Genomic DNA, 21,297 nt, shown 5'->3' on the forward strand with positions numbered 1-21,297 from the left:
TAGGAACCTGTGGTAAAAGTGTTATAATAATGACAAAATGGCGACTTTCCAATACAACCATCCATTTCTCGAAAAAAAAGGCTGGTGACACCAAATTTTGTTAGGTCAAAATTTTGTTATATTGCCTTGGAGTACAATTTATTGCAAAGTGAATAAATTCTGTTTTTTTTTAATTTATGAGTAGGCTTCTACCTTAACGTAACTAGAGGTCAAATTACAGTATGTAAATAATTGTCTCAACATTGATAATATAATAATGGTATTGATTGGTTTAATTAGCAGTCATATTTTTATTCCACATACACATTACAAATATCATATTTGTCTGAATAGTGTCAGTGAGTAATACTTTATTTTAGCAATATGTCACACGAGAAATGAGCTTTATTAATAACTATGGCATCAGTCACCATCGGAATTAGTAATTAATATGGAGACATGTCTGTCCACCAGTTCCCATAACCAGGTGTGTCCAGTTTATGCTTCATTCATATAATTTTGTTACTATAATGTCTTGGAACATCATATTGGTTATTTTCGTCGCTTTCAGAATTCACGTTTGGGTTATTATGATCATTGTGCGAAACAGGCACATCGTCAGAGGTTGCGCCATTGGTTTGGTCCGTGTCCTTAATATCGTCGACATCGTGCATGGCTCGAGGAACGTCGTATTGGGGAGACATCGGGCATTTGTCTATTTGATCACTTTCCGCTTTCGCGTCGATTCCAATTTGGTCATATATTGGTGATGTTGGAATATCCTCGCTATCGTCGTCAGTGTTTTCATTCTGTCCGATTTTATCGTAGCTGCTGTCGCTTACTATCTGATTTCCAGGTAAATGTGACATCTTTTTCAAGCGATCGAGTTTGTCGTAAGCTTCAGTCTTGTCTTCCTCATCAGTTCCTAGGTGGGCATATTCTGTTTGTGGACCGCCCTCATTTTTGTACGACCTGCCCGTCCTATCAACGGTGTTATACATATTATCTTTGTCGTTAATTTTTGAATATTCACCGTCAGAAGGTTTTCGGCCGTTGATAACTGCGTACGACGGTAGAGGGCGTGGTGATTTGTACCAGTCCTCCCCGTCTCCAGCAAACCTCGTTTTGACTGACCTTGGCGTGTTGTACTGACTCCCTCCCATAGCCATGTAACCTTCCGGTTGCCCAGAAATGGAGTTGCCCACTAGGGAAACATCACTAGTTGTAATGGTATTCTGTCTCGAGCTGGGGATATCGTAACAAAGCTCATCTGTACCACCGGTGTCACGTGCTTCCCAAGCCGAGGGTAAAGTACTATCATTAGTTTCTGGCAATGAATCTGTTGACCCCACATTTCGGTCCTTGATCGAACGCGGCATCTGGTATCGTTGTTTCATTTCTGTATAAGGGTTGTCTGTTTCATCTATGTCCTCGTTCCCGGGATTAGATTTCACATTCCTGCTCGGTTGTGCGTATATTTCACATTTCAAATTGTTTTTCTCGCCGCCATTGTCATTCAGTTCATAGGTCGGATTTGAGTGACTGAAATTCACTTCGGAGTAACTGTTTTCTTGATCTACATCTTGATAAACTGGACCTGTAAGAGAAATACATACTTTTTTCTCAAAATCAATAACATGGAATGAACCTATGTATATAAAATTTAAAGAGTCAGGACTAACCTTCGATACAAGTGTAGCTCGATCAAAATAAATATATCTCAATCTGAACATTTTTGTTTGTTTTGTTTTTTGGAGAGGAGTATAAGTAAGTTTAAGTAACAGTTTAAATGGCGGATAGTCTTGATCATTGAGCATGCATAATGTGTTCGTGGTAAATGCAAACACATACATATTGTATTAACTTTAACGTACATCTTCACTCAGTAACACAATAAGTCAACCTGATCTGGCCTTTGCACCTAGAGTCTTGCTCTGTCGTCACTACATGTGATACCACTGTATGAGCACAGAGAACTCCAGGGTAAAGAACGCTTGGTATACTTTACCTTTTTCTTGTATATGTCGTGGTTCTGTCATCTCTAGTCCACCCGCTGCTTCGTCCACGTGCCTGTGAAAACAAATACAGATATTTGTTGTTGTTTTTTGCCGTCTGGAAAAAACTTTATCCGCTGAGACATCGTCTCAAACGTTTTCTATGAATGTGGTTTAGTGTATGCTTATGTTGATTTCGAGTCTATAAATAGACTCGTAATTAAATTCTGCTGTTAGCCATAACTTTGTTAAATTATTTTATTACAGGTTTTTTGCGACATATATGCATAGCACACTTACAGACTTGTAGGTTTCCCAGTTCGGCGTCGATAGATAAAAACGATGCAAACAATACTTCCACCTATGAGGATGACAATCACTATGGCGAGGATAACGAACCCAGCCAAAACTCCGGCGCTTCCTGTTTCTGAGATCAAAGGCGATTTGGTAGCAAGTATGGAGTAGTTTGCTGGATTCGTAGAAAGCGATGACCCTACACTTGATATTAATTCTACGTTGATTGACTGGGTACCACTTATTGTAGAGGTTGTGGGTATCGCTGAAAAAAAGAAAACACACCATAAGATATAGATTATCACAGTCTTATTGGGACTGGCCTTAGAAGATCTTACACAAGGCATGCAAAGTTATTGTTTTCTTCGATTAGTTTTGACCTGGATTTTTCCAGGATAATTATGTTGCTGTGAAGTGGTTTCATTCCTTTGTCAATTTATTTCAGATAATCGTAAGCTAATATCAAGACGAGAGGAACTTTAACCACAACAGTTTGCAAACAGTTTAACGATCAAAGTCAAGCTACACTATTGAATAAAATGAGCGTGGTATATCTATAAATGTCTATACGTATGTGTCACGTGATTTGCGACTACCAATTAACACCCCCAAAAGCTGACAGCGTTACATGACTACCGGCCTTCACGGAGAGGTTTTGATCGGAACGATGCGCACCTGATGTAATGTTACAGCGCCCTCCAGTCCATCCAGTTTTGCACATACATACACCATCAATACTGCGGCACTCATTGGTATTTTCATACACGCATGCGCAGATTTTAAGGCAATCATCACCATAGAAACCGTGTTCACATGCTAAATAGACACAGAGAAGAAGAAGATTCTAAGGTATGAAAGATGTGAAGGAACAATAGCACTTGGCGAAGACCACAGTAGAGAGCAAAGGGTGGTAACTGAGCTACAAAGATTGAATTTTAATACAGTCGGACGTTTAAACAGTACAAGAAATTACATCTGAGTAACTTATTGTCAGCTAATCAACTAGAACCCCCAGACAATCAAGTAATGACAGGTTTATGTTATTGAGCGGCAAGCTACGCCATGCACCGCTGGTAAAACAGAATAAAAATGATTTCCTATACTGACTTGTGCAATGAATGCATTGCTGTAGTATATTCTAGGTATATGGCACTCATTTTTAAAATCAAACATGCTTTCAATAATAAATAGCAGTTGATCTGAGATTCAAGTTTGAGAAAGATCCGCCTTTAAATCATTCTCGATTTATCGTGGTCACAGTGTACTGTATATTTCACATATTGGTATGTTGACAACAACAACAGCGACGACACCGGACAACAACAGACACCTTCAGTTTCTATCCCAAGGTTATGGTTTAAAGTGCATGATATTTGTACCAGAACCAGTTTTTTTGTCGATGTGTGCTTTTCACCTGTTCGCGTTTTCCACAGCATTGTATTTGCAACAAGAACAATTAAATAAGAATAGTGGTTAGCGAAGTGGTGATGGTTCTGTGCTTGTGATTAACCTCGTAACATCCTTTCTAGTATCAAATGACATTGATTAGGAGTTGCTCGACCCCCGTGTGGGTATCAATTACGCCGAAATACAGTATTTTTTAGTTAGTCTAATGTTTTAATATATGATATATGTATTATTATATGATGACGTTCATTCATTATCTTTGCTGTATTTTATAAACAACTTTACCGGGGCGCTGCACCGCGCAAGAGAAAATTAGAAACCAGCAAACTTACTTTCATTGCATGTGATGCCCGTCCAGCCAGGTTTGCATAAACATTCCCTATTACATGCATATGTATTATTTGACACACATTTCTCGTCACATGGCGGCATACAGTCCGGGCAATCTGTGGGAACATCTGACAGACAGAAAAATACATGCAAGTCAGAGCATTAAAATAAAACAGAGTTTGATGACCTCAACAACAACAACAACAGCAGCCGTGTACGCAGTTGGTTCACGGCCTGCGTTGTTATCGTACCACGCATGTCCACAGTTTAGGGCAACAAGCGACTATATGTAGTGAACAAAATGGCGTTGTTTGTGACGTAATCGGAAAAAGTTGCCATGTGATATTTAGACCCGCCAATGATATACTAGCGAAGCGGAGTGTTTTATTAAAACATACGCACTTTCATTACACGTAATACCAGTCCATCCACCCCGACAGTTACAAATACCGACACTTCTGTCACAATTCACAGTATTTGCTGAGACACAGTCATCACAGGGACTTGCTGAAATAAACAATATGTAATTTTGATCAAAAAACACTACCTATCCGATCTCCAAGTGGGTAAACATGTTTGGCCGTTCGCTGGAAATTACATAATTTTAGTCCTATGTAGTCCATACAAATAATTCTAAGGTTTGTGTAGGTCAATGATTCTGGTGACAGAACTACGTAATGCCTGAGTAGAATGTCGTGCATACAATTATTTAGAAACATATGACAGTCATCCGAGTTTTCTGCCGCTGATTGATGTTGACCTACTAAATCCTGTAGTAACTCCCATTCAATTATTCCTGTATGAAGGATCAACTATTGAAACCAAGGCGGCTCACAACATTTACAGCAAAAATGATGAATAAATATATATAGATTTCACTAGATGAAAATTGAAGTTAGAATGAATGTAAATAATTAAAATGAAGGTTACAGTTAAGACAAATGTGAAGTTCAAGTTGAAAAATCAAATCAATATGAGAATACAAATACTAAAGTTAAAGTGAATTTTAAAATAAAAGTTAAAAATATTTTAAAATTACACTGAAAATAATTGTTAAAACAAATTAAAATTTCAAATGTAATTACAAATAAGGTTTAACAATTTTAAAGTTAAAATAATCTTTAAAACCAATTGAAAATAAAATTTAGAATTAAACGAACTTTACTAACGAAATTTACAAGAGAATTCTGTACATTTCCATAATTGCTTGTGAGTATTGTAAGACGCCTCGGTTGCTGTACTCTACTCACCAGGACAAAGCCGATAACGAACTGATGGTGTCGTGGTTGATGCTGTCTTATAAGCAACTACGTCAACGGTTCTAGGGAAGAAGATTAGATACCAAATACATAAGTACCGGATAATAAAAATAAACGCGTATATTATATAAAAATACGTATGTACTACCTCTGCCCCAGACTAGAGTGATTAAAATACTGATATTATATTAAAGCGGGGAAGTTGTCACCTGCGCATGCGTCAGATGGCAATAGCGTGTCGCTGTTTACAAACACGCGTCTAGCCATGAGCCTTTGCGTGTTTAGCGTGCGTTGTTGTCGTCACTTGGGACTCCCGCGCGTGCGCAGGTGACGACCCTTCCGCTTTAAGTAACAACCAACTTACGGATAACTGACTTACGATTATCCACGTGCAGTCTTTGCTGCACACCTTGACCGTTGAATTCACCACTCAAAAGTGTTTAAATTAACCGAGACAGACGGAAGCGAATGAACAGTATGTCATTTACCTGTACATGGTGCACTTCAAGTCCCATGACCAGCACCGTGTGTAATATACAACTTGTTGCTGCGTCATGTAGGTTGTTGTGTAGTATGACCTCACGCTGTGTACAAAAAATAATACGATATAATATTACGAGTTGTATCCTATATGCAACTTACAACTCGTTTGTATCGTCATCATACCACCAATCGGGTTGAATGTGTGTCGGTATTCTGCACACTGCTTTAGACGGGCGTTGTCGGTAATACGCGTATTGTATCGCAACAATTGCAACTGTGAGACATTGTTATTGTGTAATGTTGTTGTTAAACATACACATATATAGAACTAACATGCAACACCACAGTGAGCCCAATAACTACCGGGTGAGGGTATCGACTGATATCTCGTGGTTAAGGCGATCTCTTTTCTCCCTCCATGGCGATTCAACATACACTAGATACCAGCCGATAACACCCCCCATTACAAGTTTACCATCCCATGTGAGGTCCAGCTCAGAGGTCCGAGTAACAAGTGGTAAATTACACGAGTGGTCGAACGACAAAAGTCTGACAGTCACGTCACGCCCACTTCATTCCGGAAACAATCATGGCGTATGAAAGTACATGCAAGAATGTGAAACTCACTAATCTAAATCTATGACACTTTGCAATAAAGTTACAACAATGACACATAAATATCTTTCATTGACAAGATGTATACAAGGGTTTAAAATATTAATATTTCATATCTATTGAAATATTTGTATGTATGTTATTGAACTCTGATTGTTTTAATTTATTACTCGCCCTCATTGTTTTTATAAATGGAATAACTTAAATGAGGTTTTGATTAAATAAAATATAAGAAAAAATTGTCTTTTCTTTTGTACCCTCTCACACCACCAAAAATCACGGATTCCCTTGCTCCTGTGGCTCGTTAAGTATCAATAGTTTATTTCACTTAGTATTCATGTTATAGATTTACAACTCTCGACTTCAAGCGAATTTTAATCCGTGTTTGCACATCGTGAATTACTTTCATTACTATGAAAATAACACCTCAAGGGTGGAAACTGACGTAGACTATTCCCAAAAGGTCGCCTTGACAGCTGCCGGACACTTTTAATGATATGCTGAAATAAACAGGAAGCTCCCACAGAAGACGAGGAAGTCTAATCAAATTTCACATTAATACAAATATTTTTTTCGTATATGTTTTTCCTATCAACATTTCATTTAAGTTATTCCAACTCTCTGTGATGATAATTCTGTGATTCTTCAAATACAAAATGCTTCGCGTGAGTGAACTCTCTGTGGCGGTGTGACGTCAACACATCGCCCATTTATAACAACAGAATAGAACACAATAGTGAAATGAAGACATTGAAAAAGACACTAACCTGACTGCGTACGATTCGGTGCAGCGTCCCTGGTCGCCCCGAGCTGCAGTCGTGTGAACGTATAAGTTGCATGTCAAAAAGAATATTATTTGGAAGAGAATATTTGGTATCACCATTGTGCCAAACAGCTGTCCAGTAACTCAAGACGAAGTTTAAACATTCGACAAAGTCCTATCGTGAATTGTATGTCAGTGAGGTGACCTCGGATAATTCCATGGCCAAATAGTTTAGGGTTAGCGTTCCGTCAACATGAACCAAGTTCTGACACATCTCGTTACTATTAAAATCCGGCTGCTACCATGGTGATTGACCATGCGTAGTCTGACGTAATATGGAATGGGTAAATAAAGAGAGGAACAAAGCTGGTTCCTTGTTACAGGCTCACGACAGCATTCAGTGACTGGCACTAACAACGGGTGTGCTTAGCGCATGCGTAGTGTATTGAAATCTGACACCGCAATAGCAAAAGGAACATACTGAACAATACACTTAGTGTTTCCTCTGTCGTAATTTGCAAAGTCTAGATTGACTTAGGCGACATCGTTCGGGTTAGGGTGAAGGAACAATGTCACTTGGATAACTTTGATTATTTTGTGCATGTTTAAATAATTTTATTTGCAAATGCATCGTGATAAACACAACGTGATATGATTTATTATAAAATAAACACGTCATCTTGACAGTAACAATGACAAATTTCGTTCGCTATATGATGAGTGCGGTTCTAATTACCTGTACCTGTAACCGCATGCGTATTTATATTGTGTATTACTTCATCGAACACATACTGCTATGTTTGCTCTCATACTTCTATATATAGTCTGAAGTTTTCTGCTAAAACACTTTATATTATGTTACGATAAATTATGCTCTGTTGTTTCTTTCGCGATAAAATATCAAATAAAATCAATTGTCAGTTATCTGCGTTTTAGCGCCTCTTTAAAAAGAAGATTGTTAATTGCCACTGGATTGTAGAACGCACATACGCATGACAAAGATTCGAACCACATTTACGGCATTTTAAAGAACGCACCCCGACTACACAAGCTCATTTCGTCATGCCGCACCCCTTGGGTCTCAAGGACGTCATACCAAACTCGGTTATATGGTAACGCATTTGAATAAATGACGTCATAGTTGTTTATTTTGGTAAGCCATTGAATTACTGATTTAATTAGTGTGCAAGTTTATTTTTTTAGGCAAGTTACCCGTCCCATTTGCCAATCAACTGATGGGTTAAAAACACTGAATTAGGGAAACAAATCACATCCTCTTGAAGGATTGTTATTAAGAATTGCGATAAGTATTCTATTTGGAAAAGTTCGGGGTTATAATAAAAAACAAACAAAATTATGGTGTAAATAAAACTACATATTTGGCAATGTTTTGTCTCGGGCCCACATAACAGATTTCCAGACACCCAGATGTCGTCACAGTTGGAATTTTAGTTATTTAACAGTTGTGCTGTATTCAATGTTTTGCGATTCGGTCAAGAATATCACATTGGAGTGGATCATGTTGCACTTTCTTGTATATCAGACACCATCGTCCGATTCGCGCGGTTTCGTAAGCTCGTTATTAATATACAAACGCGTGTGGGATTCTACCGAGAAGTCGCGTATTTTATCTCGGTATAGATCTGATCCGGAGATCTGATTGGACGCGTTCCTAAAGCAAGCGCCCAATCAGAGTTGTCGTAACATGTGACAACTGATCATAAACAAAATGTAGCGTTAAGTTGCCGATCGCGAAGAATCGCCGGTGCTTTTTTTTTTGTTTTGGTGGACTTTCCACAGTTCCCGGTACAAAAACTACAGTTGGTCGAACTGTTTATGTAGACTACCACTTGATCCACACGTGGTATTCAACGCCCAGAGCCTCTGCCTCAAGCATGGGTCGGTCTGTGCGACTGGAAATATTGAAATCATTCAAGTTGTTTTAATTCCTAAAGTCTTATCAGCTCACAGTTTTTACCTCTAAGACATACCGTAAATACAGGTGCTATGTGTTTTTAAGCGTGTGACGGTTGAAAATATATGTTCATATTATATTGATCATTGCATCATGCACAATATTATAGTCGTATTTCATAGCTGTGTCTTTTAATAGTGTAGTATAGCGAAAATGGGGTAACAAATTCATAAAATGAATTGATCTAATTAGTTGAATTTTAACCCTCAAGTAACAGATTGTAAAATGTCAGCTCAATATCTGCCTGGGAAGAATATCGTCTACTGTACAATTTTGTTAGTGTTAGCTATAACGAGCAATTTTATTGGACAATGCATGGAAGAAAATAGTTCTAGTATTGCCAGAGAGGGCGCACTTAAATATCTGCCAACGAACCTTAGCTAGCGATGATAGGTTTTCGATGTTTACCCACTATCATCTCCTGTCAACGGGCTTAGCCCGTTTACAGGTTCGGAAATTTAAGACTAACATAAACCGTTATTCTTTGCGACAATAACAACTAGAACTATTACATTTGAGAGGATGCATTGAGAATATTTTAAGAACACGGATCAGACAACTTTTACGCCTCGTGTAAAGAGACGGGATTCTCTCTAATACTAATGCCTCCAACTCGGGCTGAATGTACTCTTTTTCAGCCTACCGTGACGGTATGTTGAACGTACACACTAACCAAAATGCCACGCATATCTAGACTCATACCCCCTTTCTAGACGACAACCATTTTGTTTTTAACATCAACATCATCAAATACTGGTGTCGGGTGGGGGCGGGTATGTTGTATGTACTTGAAACGTTTTCCATTTCAGGCATATTCAATGGGTTTTAAATTCACGGTTTTATCATTTAGATAATGTGTTCTGTGCTAAATTTTACATATTCACTGGGTTTTAATTTAGCGCATTTTTCATTCAGCGAAATAAACAAACTTAAAACCCAGTGAATAATTAACCCTTTTATAGTATTGCAATAATTAACTTTGAATACACTGTATTTTTACTCTGGGTAGATGTAAGGGGGTTATTTCGAAATAATGGTTTACGTCAACGTTATCTTTATTTAATTTATAAAAGACAATAAAAATAAATCTTAAACTCTATTAGTTGTTTGAATTATGCAATTTTATTCTTTGCTGGTCAAATGCAAGAATTAGACAGACGTACATGTTTTGATCTTCCACATTGACATTCTTCTCGCGCGTCAATTTACAATAGTATTTACGCTATGGGTGTTGTACTGCTATGAAGGCAATGAGGTATTGAACACTGAAAAGCTCGATCATTTTAGATGTTGACTGTCATTTTATTTCGATTGTACTGGAACAATCCGATGAATCGTATGAATAAAGCCAATAAATTGTGAATGGTCAGTGACTAGCCACACCCGAACAACGCCGATCCGATGCATTATGCGACATGTTAATCCAACAATTAAGACTCCTATCCACGTTCTTTCATGACTTGTATCGTCAATACTGGTTCACGTTGGACTCGCAATCATTGTCACTGTCCTTGGGATTAATAACTGCAAAGTTTGATGGTCGACCTGAAATTTGAGACATGGGTTTCCGCACGTACTTTACGTGTTGCGTTATGGTGATTGTTAGCGTGGGTGAGTATACACAGTGGAATCAGCGGTTCAAGTGTATGACACAAACTGCTCGGGCATTAGATTGAGCCGATCAATTTCAAGCTCATTTATGTCCTGAACTATATGTATTTTAGCTCATTATACAATGCATCAGAGGTCAACTCTCTATACTGGTAATATCGAAACGTGTTATACCCACGCCTGATGTGAAGTCTAGAATTTAGTATTCACATTACGTATTGGATTCAACATTACGTATTACTCGATCGTATTGTGCTGTGTCTAAGTATACACCGTGTTATGGTTACTCCAATTTCATACCACTCATCCTGAATGCCAACTTTTGATATTCATTTCGAAATTTCGTTATTAAGCGCTAAACGTTGACGCCGCGTATTGACCTATCGCTGGTATATTATACACAGAATAACATTGCTAAGTAGTCCTAATGTGACGTCCACATATATTATCTAAAAGCTCAATCTGTTGTATTTAAAATTTGTTAACGCACTACGATAAATACCAAGAACGGGCACACCTTTTATCTACTAGTAAGTTGTTGTTTTTTCGCACCACTTCAGATACTTGGCTACCATCAAAACATTTCATTTTTGCAACATAGTTTTAATTTATACTGTTGTGCCAAAGTGATATTTATTAATATTATTTGGCGAAATAATGATATAACATAAACTCTCATAGAAGAATTACTCAAAATAGTTGGTGAAAAGTGCCTAAATCAATAACGATGTGAACCTTTCGAAAAGAAAAAAAAAATGTTATTTCGACCCTACGTATCAGGTCGAATACCTGTTTACTCCATTTAAAATTATACAGAAGTATTAATTTAAACGGACTTGTTCAATTATTTCATAATGCCAATTTACATATAAGAGAAAATTAAAGAAAGAGAGAAAATTGATTGCCCATCCGTTCTGGTATTCATGTGTTTAGCTTGAAGTACACTGGCAGTCCCCGCTCACGCGGCACCTCGAAACAGAACTAACTTAGCGAAAGACAAAGTTAACTGGTTGTTAGAGATGCAGTTTACCTGACAGGTATATATTTTAATTAGTTAATTAGGAAACCAAGATAACCTCCCTTGTTCACAAAACTATATATTTTCGGAAAGATTATTGTATGAATTTTAAAATGTTGTTAATATTTATTTTATGGGCACTGTAGTTTGAAATATGCACAAAAATGTGCTTTTTTGGTCAAAATCGATTTAAAAAAAATATCTTCTAAACCATGCTTTTATTTCCTGTCAAAATTGGTTTATGGGTATATCTGTTTACTATGAAGAAAGCGCCGTCTTGAAATCTGTCTACCAATTGTCAATTTTGTAGGGCGGCAGCTCAAATTTCACTACTTCAAATTTATGCTTAAATTAACACCCAGGCTAGTTGTCTGTACGATTGTTGTAACACTGTTCAACCAAAAACAATGTCCCGACGGCGTTTTGAAGATAAACACATTGTCAACTGAATCATTTGTGAAAATTTCAAAACAAAAGGTCAAAGCGTCTAGGAGCTATTTTTTTTAAGTTCTGGGATGTGCACTAAAAAGAAGCTGATATAATTGCTAATTTGCATAACAGTTCACTCAGTAAGAAGTTTGCTAATGCTCATAATTAAAATGCTTGCTTGTATTGTAACCGGACTACGTTCCGCGGGTTATTCTGGCCATCGTAGGGAGTGGGTCTCAACGATGAGAACGTACTCTGGTTACCAGACCAAGTATGTTTATATATATAAAAAAAAACAAAAAACGCTGGCACACATCAAAGTCCCTCCTATTCTCGCTTCTGTTATCATAGTCCATATGAAGGTGAATTCCTCCAAACAAAGTGTATTCAGCTTATTGTCCCGGAGTAAGAATGCAAAGCGAAGGAAATATATTATGCCTATTGTCCGCCCGTGTAGTTTGGCCCATTCATAAAAAATAGGGAAACAACAACGTTGTTACCCGAATTCCGCTATTGTGACATGTCGACATTCCATTTGATTTAGATATGCAAAGGATAGTGAACGGCTCTACCGTGGTTACCAGTACAGGTATGGTTGATTCTCTTCTCTTTTTTTTCATATAAATTAACTCACATATCTCATACCTTAAAATATCAGTCAAAATACAGTTTCTGTGTATCCGCGTATGTTGGTCTCTCATATGAACATGTATATATGCAGGTTAAATCAGCGTAACAGTCATTCACGTGGTGGTTATGGCATGTGAACCACGAGCACACATTTTGGGAGGTTTCAGCAAATCCATCCATTTCATTGCAGCTGTACTGTATTTGGGAGTATTCACTTTTGTTAGCATGTTTGAAGTATAAAATATATTTGTTTGTTTTTAATTAGTATTCAATGAATAATTGAGAGTTCATAACAAATGCTTTATTTATCGGAGAAATGTTTGAAAGGGTGGGGATCGTTATTCCGAGTACATTATTTCCCAGTCGTATGTGATCATGATACAAATAAATTCATTCATTTACATGAGAGTTTGTGGGTTGCAGAAAGATTGTATAAAAGGTCAGAAGTATCGGACAGGGGGTCATTCCAAGACAAGTTTAATTAAAATACACGTTTTCTTTTTGTTTTCTTGGCTATAAAAAAATATCATAATACAAAGTAAACATACGAGTGGAATGGGTAGAAAGGTAGAATTATGATGGTCGTTTTTTTTCTAGTTCTACTGAAAACCTGATCCTAATATCTTATACCTGTTATTTCTACTACAATTAGGGTTATTTGGGTATTAAATTACAAGAAATGTGTTTATTGGTCTTATCAAAAAATAATACGCAGTATAAATTTATTACCAATATTTTTTATATGAACTAGCTGATCATCGAGAGAGAACCCTATATTCACTATACAATTGTATCATCTTTATAATGTCATGTACAACAATTCAGTTTTGATTACCAAGGGCAAATCTTTATTCAACATTTTGACAAATAAATTAATAATTTTGAATAGCCTAATAAGAATGAAAAAAAAATATATCCAGTATATTTAATACTCTATATGTCAAAATTTAAAACAGAACATCTTGAAAGCATATGATTGTGATAGCCACACTCGCAACGTAACAAAAAAAAACTCTTAATATATTAGGATATTTCTATTTATATATTTACATATATGCAACTCGAACCAGAAGTCTGCTCATAAAAACAATACCTAAAATACATTTTGGAATGACCCCCCCCCCGCGCCAACATGGTCACCGACCAATTTTTTGCGAAAATGATTGTTAAATTTTAGTGAAATGTGTCAAAATTAGTCCTTTTTTTACAATTGTTTGATATATGGTGGAGATATCTTAAATAGTAGGTTTGTGACAGAGTAAACAGGAGCGGGCTTTAAAAAGTGATTACAATTACTATTTTGCGTTGACATTTGTCTGAAAATAGCAACTTTTTAATGATATATCTTACCGAAGGTAGGTCATACCATCGTGTGACAACATTATGAAAAATTGTTAAGTGTTAACTACGGTAACATGAAAGAGCATTATATATTATAGTGGTCTAGTACTGAAATTTTAACAGTGTATAAATTCAAGACTTTCGACATATAAAAAAATGCAAACAATATATTTAGTGCCAACAAACTTGTATCTATAATATTGTTATTAATCCTCATTACTGTTTTGTAAAATGTTTTTAATAAAATTAAATTAAATGCAGATTCTAGCGGCAATTTTACATACGAATTATACTTGTCATTATATTTATGTACAGCCATGCTCTGAGCCTTGCATCTATACCTTATTAACTAAATGTTATTCCTCGTGATAAAGGTACATAAATACATTAAATTAATATACAATGTATATTATTCTGTGTGTTGTCGCAGGGGTCTCTACTGAATACACAACAAGACGGCCAACGACTGAAGACGTCTCAACTGCCCCAACAACTAATTGGTCATCCGCGAAAGATTTGTCAACAGCGACAACTGGTAAGATTAATTACGCGACTAATGCACTGTTTGACACATTGCTATAAGTAAGTGTATAACATATACTATCAACAATTTTCGTAGATAAGATTCAATATAATGTGGAAGTTTCCCAGAACAAAGCAAAAACCGAGGAGTTATTGAGGGGCCCATGCCTGGTTGGCCAGACTGTCATTATTATTGTCCGTTTTTTTCCATCTGAGAGAATGGCTAATATATTCAAAATACGTTAATAAATGGAACCAACTACATTTTGACCTCTTAGTACTGATGATTTAAACTACTGTAATGGCAATCACATGATCTCATTAATTATGAAATTGATGCCTGAAAGTGTTTTAATTAACATTGAACTTTTGTGGCCAACTACAAAACACAAGTAAAAATAATGTCTAATTTGCATAATCAATCAACGAGTGTAAATTTTACAGACACCTATAATAAAGCCGTCATAGCTCTCACATACACAGACCAATTAATGTTTTTGAAAATGTTATTAACAGTAAATCTGTTAGTAAGTCTGACTATATATTAATCTGTCTGTTGTTGCAGGGGTCACTACTGAATACACAACAAGCCAGTCAACGACCAAAGACGTGTCCACTTCGCCAACAGAATGGACGACCGCGAAAGACTTGTCGACAGCCACAACTTGTAAGATCAATTACGTGACGAACACCCTGTTTGACACAAAAATGCGTTATCATTAATCCCAGACGTTCTTCCATCCATCATAGTTTGAAAGATTCACGGAACAAAGTAAAATGCTGCGAACTATTTATTTAACTTTGAACTTTCCTGACCAACCAAGTTGGAAGAATAATTAATTTGCATAATCATTGGCCAGTGCAAACGTATACTAAAGCGGCCATAACACTAACACCAACAAATAGATTACTGTTTTGTAAACTGTTGTTAATAGTAAATTAAATGGGAATTCTAGCAGCAATTTTGCATACGAATTATAATTTTCATTATGTATGTACAGCCGTGCCCTGGGCCTTGCATCTATACCTTAGCTACTGTTATTATTCCTGGTGATAAAGGTAAATAAATATATTAAATTAATATCTATTATTCTGTGTGTTGTCGCAGGGGTCACTACTGAATACACAACAAGACGGTCAACGACTGAAGACGTTTCAACTGTCCCAACTAGTTGGTCATCCGCGAAAGACTTGTCAACAGCTAAAACTGGTAAGATTTGTTGCGTGGCTAACACCTTGTTCGACACATTGCTATAAGTGTACAAAATATATTATCAACAATTTTCTAAGATAAGATTCAACATAGGGTGGAAGTTTCACAGAACAAAGCAACAACCGAGGAGTAATTTAGGGGTCCACGCCCCGTGGGTTAGACTGCCATTATTACTGTCCGTTTATTTCCATCTGAGTGAATGGCTAGAGCAAGAAATCTGAAAATGTGCATGCTAATGCGTACCGTTGTAAGTAATTTTCAAAATGGCGGTCAGTTACTTGAATTGGTTTAGAAGATACCAAAACACGTGCCTAATTTCAGTTTATTTTGTCCGGAAGGTCTCGAGAAGAAGTCGATTAAAGGGTCCATTTATGGTGCGATGTGGGTATTTGTTTTTTTAGAATTATAGCTACATTTCTCAATCTTGGTGAGCGAACTGAGGCTTGTCTGACCTAGCTTCTTACAAAAAAGCGGTTTGGCGGCCATCTTTGAATTCCGGCAAAAAATACTAACATTTTGTCATTTGTTTCTCATGTTTGTTGCTTGTATAGTCAAAGTTGTTTTATGAGAAAAATAAATTAATATTGATTTGTCACATGGTTTGTTCGCCATCTCTGATTTTATAAAAAGCGGAAGTTGTACAATTACGTGTGTAGTATTAGACTAATTGATTTGAAATTGTGCATGTTCATTCCCCCCATGGTGATGTATCCTTTCTTCCAAATATCACGTGGTTCGGCGACACCATTAAGATGCACAACTATAATATCTGCAAAAACCATGGGTGCTATTAATTTTGAAAGCATTGAACACGAGATATGACTAAAATAACAGATGACAATATATGGTTATATAAAATTATTAATGTACATAACTGTCATATCTTAAATACTCTTGCAGCCTGGAACATGCAACCTTTATAATGACGGCACCGAACAGGAGATATAAATTAACATACGAGACGATCATAATGTTTTTGTGACCTTAAACTATACATAAGCACATGGCTCATATATTCAATCAACGTTAATAAATGGGATAAAAAAAACTACATTTTGACCTCATAGTACTGATGATTTAAACTTCTCTAATGGCAATAATTACGGCACGCTGTGACTTATGGCGTTACGATGACAGATGTATAATAATAACTAATAATGTTATTATTCCTGGTGATAAAGGTAAATAAATATATTAAATTAATATATATTATTCTGTGTGTTGTCGCAGGGGTCACTACCAAATACACAACAAGACGGTCAACGACTGAAGACGTTTCAACTGTCCCAACTAATTGGTCATCCGAGAAAGACTTGTCAACAGCCACAATAGGTAAGACATGTTTACAAAAAAAATACGTGTTTACACGATACTTACCAGGATCGGCAATGCACAGTACTTATTGCAGTATGTGGAATAAAACAATGAATAACACGTCTTGCTTTACAGAAACACTGAAATTAACTACAGCTCGTCAGCGCACGACTGTCCCGTTGGACCAAAATATTGCCACCACGCGTCTGAAAACCACAGTGGCCACAACAAGGTTAGCCACAAATCCGCGATCGGCACCAGTCACGACCTTAGCCACCACCAAGTCCACAACGCGCCCGCTTACTACAATTACCAGAAACACCGTATTAGGCGACTGCCTTGCGTACCCAGATTGTTCATCATGTATTGGTAATTCAGACTGTGTTTGGTGTGCTGCTGATGCAAGGTTAGAATTGTGAAGTTTCATCAATCTCACATTCTATTTTTAATTTTTATAAACATTTCCTGTGTCATTAATATCAATTTGTAACGGCCATCGGAAAATGTGGACACTGAAAGCACAGCATATACCGACGCTGTATATTAAATCACTGGAAAGTAAAAAAAAAATGGCCGTTGGGTTACGTCCAGGTCTCCAGAGGTCGCCATCTATTAAAATACAGTTTTCTCAACAGAACCTCGAAGATTGCGGTTCACGATAAACAACTTATCGGAGACCCTGGGCGTAATCGTGCCAAATACGTCGCCATCTTGAGAAGCTAAGGCTCTCTCTGACTGATGATTTTATGTGTCATTTCCCATAATACTATGCGTCGTGTGCTACAATTTTCTACTGTACATCACGTGACCGATTTCAAAGATGGCGACTACTAGACCGTTAGTCACTTTTCACTGTGTAATTCAAATTCAAACCTTTCGATTTTTTCGGCAGTCTGCGCCTTTCTCGCAATACGCGATATCTCGCAGTGAATTGAAAATTCCTCTAATTGGAACATATAAAATGTTATTTCACACAATCAAGTGTTCGAAGAGCAGTTCCAAGACCAGGCATTCTGTAAACTTTCTAGATGAGTTTTTTATTTTTTTTATTTTCGTATTGAAACCACATTATTCTAGAGCATCATCCTTAAAAACAGGAAATTTCGCTGGTGAATTGGACTTGTGAATGGTCACGGTGAACACAAGACAAACCTGCAAAGCAACTATATCGTTTCATTCTCAGTGTGTCTAATACAATTATTGCCGACATTAACTTAAAAAGTTAACTACTATACACTATATTAAGTGTTCATATTTATATGTTATTTACTCGAATAAGATATACTACATTTACTTTTGAGTAAACATTTTGTATTACGAATATATTAGCGTAATTATTATATTTTAGATGTGTACCAAAGGAAACGTGTGAAATTAACAACTATTGGTTCGGAAATGATGAGAACATGTGCTTGGTGCTGACATACATAGGAATGTATTCCATTCGGGTAAAAGTTACTTATATTACATTATATGGTAATTAACACGCCGTAAACGATTAATGACCGAATGTCGGCTTTTGGTTGAATTTTCGTTAACAGTGGTAATAATTATGGTACCGATTATATTCATTGAAGGTTTTTCAAAAGTTGTCAATTCTCAGGGAAGTCAATTGTATGAATACTAATCGACAGTACATTATATTTTTAAGTGAAATGTATGGAAATACGTCTATCAGGTTCTTACGCTCTAACGTATGCTGACAAGCAACAAGCAATTTTCAGGTCGAAATATTGATTTTATTTTCATCCATTGCGAGACTGGAAAAGTAACAACTGCGTGTAAATTCGGGATATTATTTTATTTTTAGAAAAACTTTTAGATTACTTGAATTTCATTTGTCATTACGATGATATTTGGGAAAGCTGTGTCGATATCATATCAGGTCAGGCACGCGAATAATTACCACTAATTAGTAATGTAGTTGACTTTTGATAAACAAAAGCGACTGTCAATTAAAACGTCTTGATTGGTGCAAAGCATGGGGAAGCGTAGATAATGGCCATCTGATTGATAGGTTTACATTTAAAGGCGTAATCAATACTTGAAATTTCTATCGTGTCGTTGGTGGTTGAAGCCATTCCCCGGCTAGGGGTTGTCACAGGCAATTCTGCCTGCTGATACAAAAAACTGAATAATACATTGTGCTAGTATTTATTTGTTAAATTCATGGATGAACGATCCACGAATATATTCCTATTATTGACCATTCAGTCATAACACATATTTTCAGTTTGAACCAGACATAGGCATTACAGACGGAGGAACAGGAATTCTTATTACATTAGAGACTGCTAATAATGTTACCTTTGACGCCAATGGGCTTGAAATTCGAATAATCAGTGCTCCCTGCACAGGAGCTGAATTTGTGGACAACACCAATGGAAACAGGTAAGAACATTATATCAATATTCAGTATAGTAGGAGACGCATTTTAGTGTATGCTTTAATGTATCCTTGCAATAGGTTGCGCCCTCTAGCGACGAAGTGCTTCTGCGACGTGAATGTGTGCGAAGGACGCCCGCAGCGTCGTTATTAGTTTGATCTGTTGTTTTCTGTCAAATAATATACAATACCGTTTTAAGTATTGTACTTTATTCTAAATGAAGAACGACCGTGCACAACCATACACAGTAGTTTCTTTGAACGACAATAGTCACACCCATCTACGCATTGCGTTGCACCTAATGTTAACCATACCACGTACAATTATAATAGCGATTGTACACCGTCTATTTTTTGACAATGTGACTTATACCGATATTTACACAGGTTCACCTTGCAGTGTTCAACAGGACCCTCCCAGTCCGCTGAAGGTATCTTAGACATCGCCATTGTGGTGGACCAAACAACATTACATCTGCTGTCAATAAACACATTTGCATATGTAGTAAGTATAAATTTCGCCTAGTCTGTTGAAGTGGCAGTTGCAATTATGATTATGGAAAAGCTAGCTCAGTGTCACTCAGTGACCCTCAATGCAATTCGACTCAACGTGGTCCAGGTTGAGATAAAATACGTGCACTTAGTATTTAATTACAGTATATACCAGATACTATACTTACGTCATTCCAAGTACCATTGCTCAGATGCGATGCATACAATAACAGATGTCGCGCGTTCCCACATTGATGTCACGTGACCACAATTCATAATAAATCGACACAAGATGCGATGTACGTTATATAAGGGAAGTATTTCATTCTATTGACAGGACCCGCACATTGATACCTTCCAGCCAACGATAGGACCACAATCTGGAGGAACAAATATCCTTATAAAGGGACAGTATCTTGATATACTCGGTAACGTGACAGTCAGTATTGGAGACGCCATATGTGAACTTGAACTGTGAGTAACATTTCAGATTCATAGGTATATAGCTAATGAATTAACTAAATTTTAGTATTGAATGTGATGCTTATATGTACAAAGTTTAAAGCGAGCGTATTTTTGGCTTTACTTTTAACTCTTTATATTATCATGTTCTCGAGTGTGTTTTTTTTGGTACAAGCACACCTACGGTATATTTTTTATTTAATTAGTTTGTACCATGTGGTTTGTAGTGATATTTGGCACACGTAGATACAGTGAATATGAATGTGTTCATATATATGTCATTGTAGGCTATACTCCACGATGATTGGTTGCACTACGTCTGCTGTCCAGAATATTTACAGTGACGTCATCAATATAAAGTACAGTGGCACCACGTTCGCGAGACGAAGTACGCGAGTGTTTGTGTACGACGTAGACCCTACTATAGAGTCGATTGTACCTTTGAAGATGTTCATTGGGTAAGCTTCGCACGTATCTCCTGTATATTCATTAATTATCGGTTACTCAAAACATTACATCACATTACGCGATTTTTGATCTGGTAAAACACCGAATATCCCTATAAACTTAGGGAACGTTTCAAAACATGGACAAATATATTCTTGCCCTAGAATGTCCACTTCGTGCTGCCGATACTCAAGACGCTGGTCTGACTGATATACAGTTCCTTTCGGTATACTTATTCATGTGTTTCATACTCATACCAGTTATCTGAGATTGTATACAGTGAGTAGCAGAAAGCTGTACTCTCGTTTATTAACGGGTGGTGCTCGTCGGTCGC

General features: G+C 36.8%; 1 protein-coding gene across 5 annotated transcripts; it reads right to left on the reverse strand.

Moving 5' to 3' along the window:
* Nucleotides 1–251: 251 nt before the first annotated feature.
* Nucleotides 252–7,530, reverse strand: LOC100366441 (uncharacterized). Of its 5 annotated transcripts, none has more exons than XM_085494930.1 (9): nt 7,129–7,530; nt 5,752–5,847; nt 5,255–5,325; nt 4,407–4,511; nt 4,007–4,132; nt 2,943–3,083; nt 2,274–2,532; nt 1,988–2,049; nt 252–1,576 (listed from the first exon to the last, which is right to left on the reverse strand). In XM_085494930.1, the coding sequence occupies exons 1-9, from the start codon at nt 7,242–7,244 to the stop codon at nt 489–491; spliced, it is 2,064 nt and encodes a 687-aa protein (XP_085351056.1). In that variant the 5' UTR covers nt 7,245–7,530; the 3' UTR covers nt 252–488. The 5 variants fall into 5 exon arrangements, with proteins under 5 accessions (XP_085351056.1, XP_085351060.1, XP_085351057.1 ...); XM_085494934.1 differs by lacking the exon at nt 7,129–7,530 and adding an exon at nt 6,080–6,252; XM_085494931.1 differs by lacking the exon at nt 7,129–7,530 and adding an exon at nt 6,110–6,225.
* Nucleotides 7,531–21,297: the final 13,767 nt, after the last annotated feature.

The sequence above is a fragment of the Saccoglossus kowalevskii genome, chromosome 21 (assembly GCF_978046115.1).
Source record: "Saccoglossus kowalevskii chromosome 21, keSacKowa6.1, whole genome shotgun sequence".
Lineage (NCBI taxonomy): Eukaryota > Metazoa > Hemichordata > Enteropneusta > Harrimaniidae > Saccoglossus > Saccoglossus kowalevskii.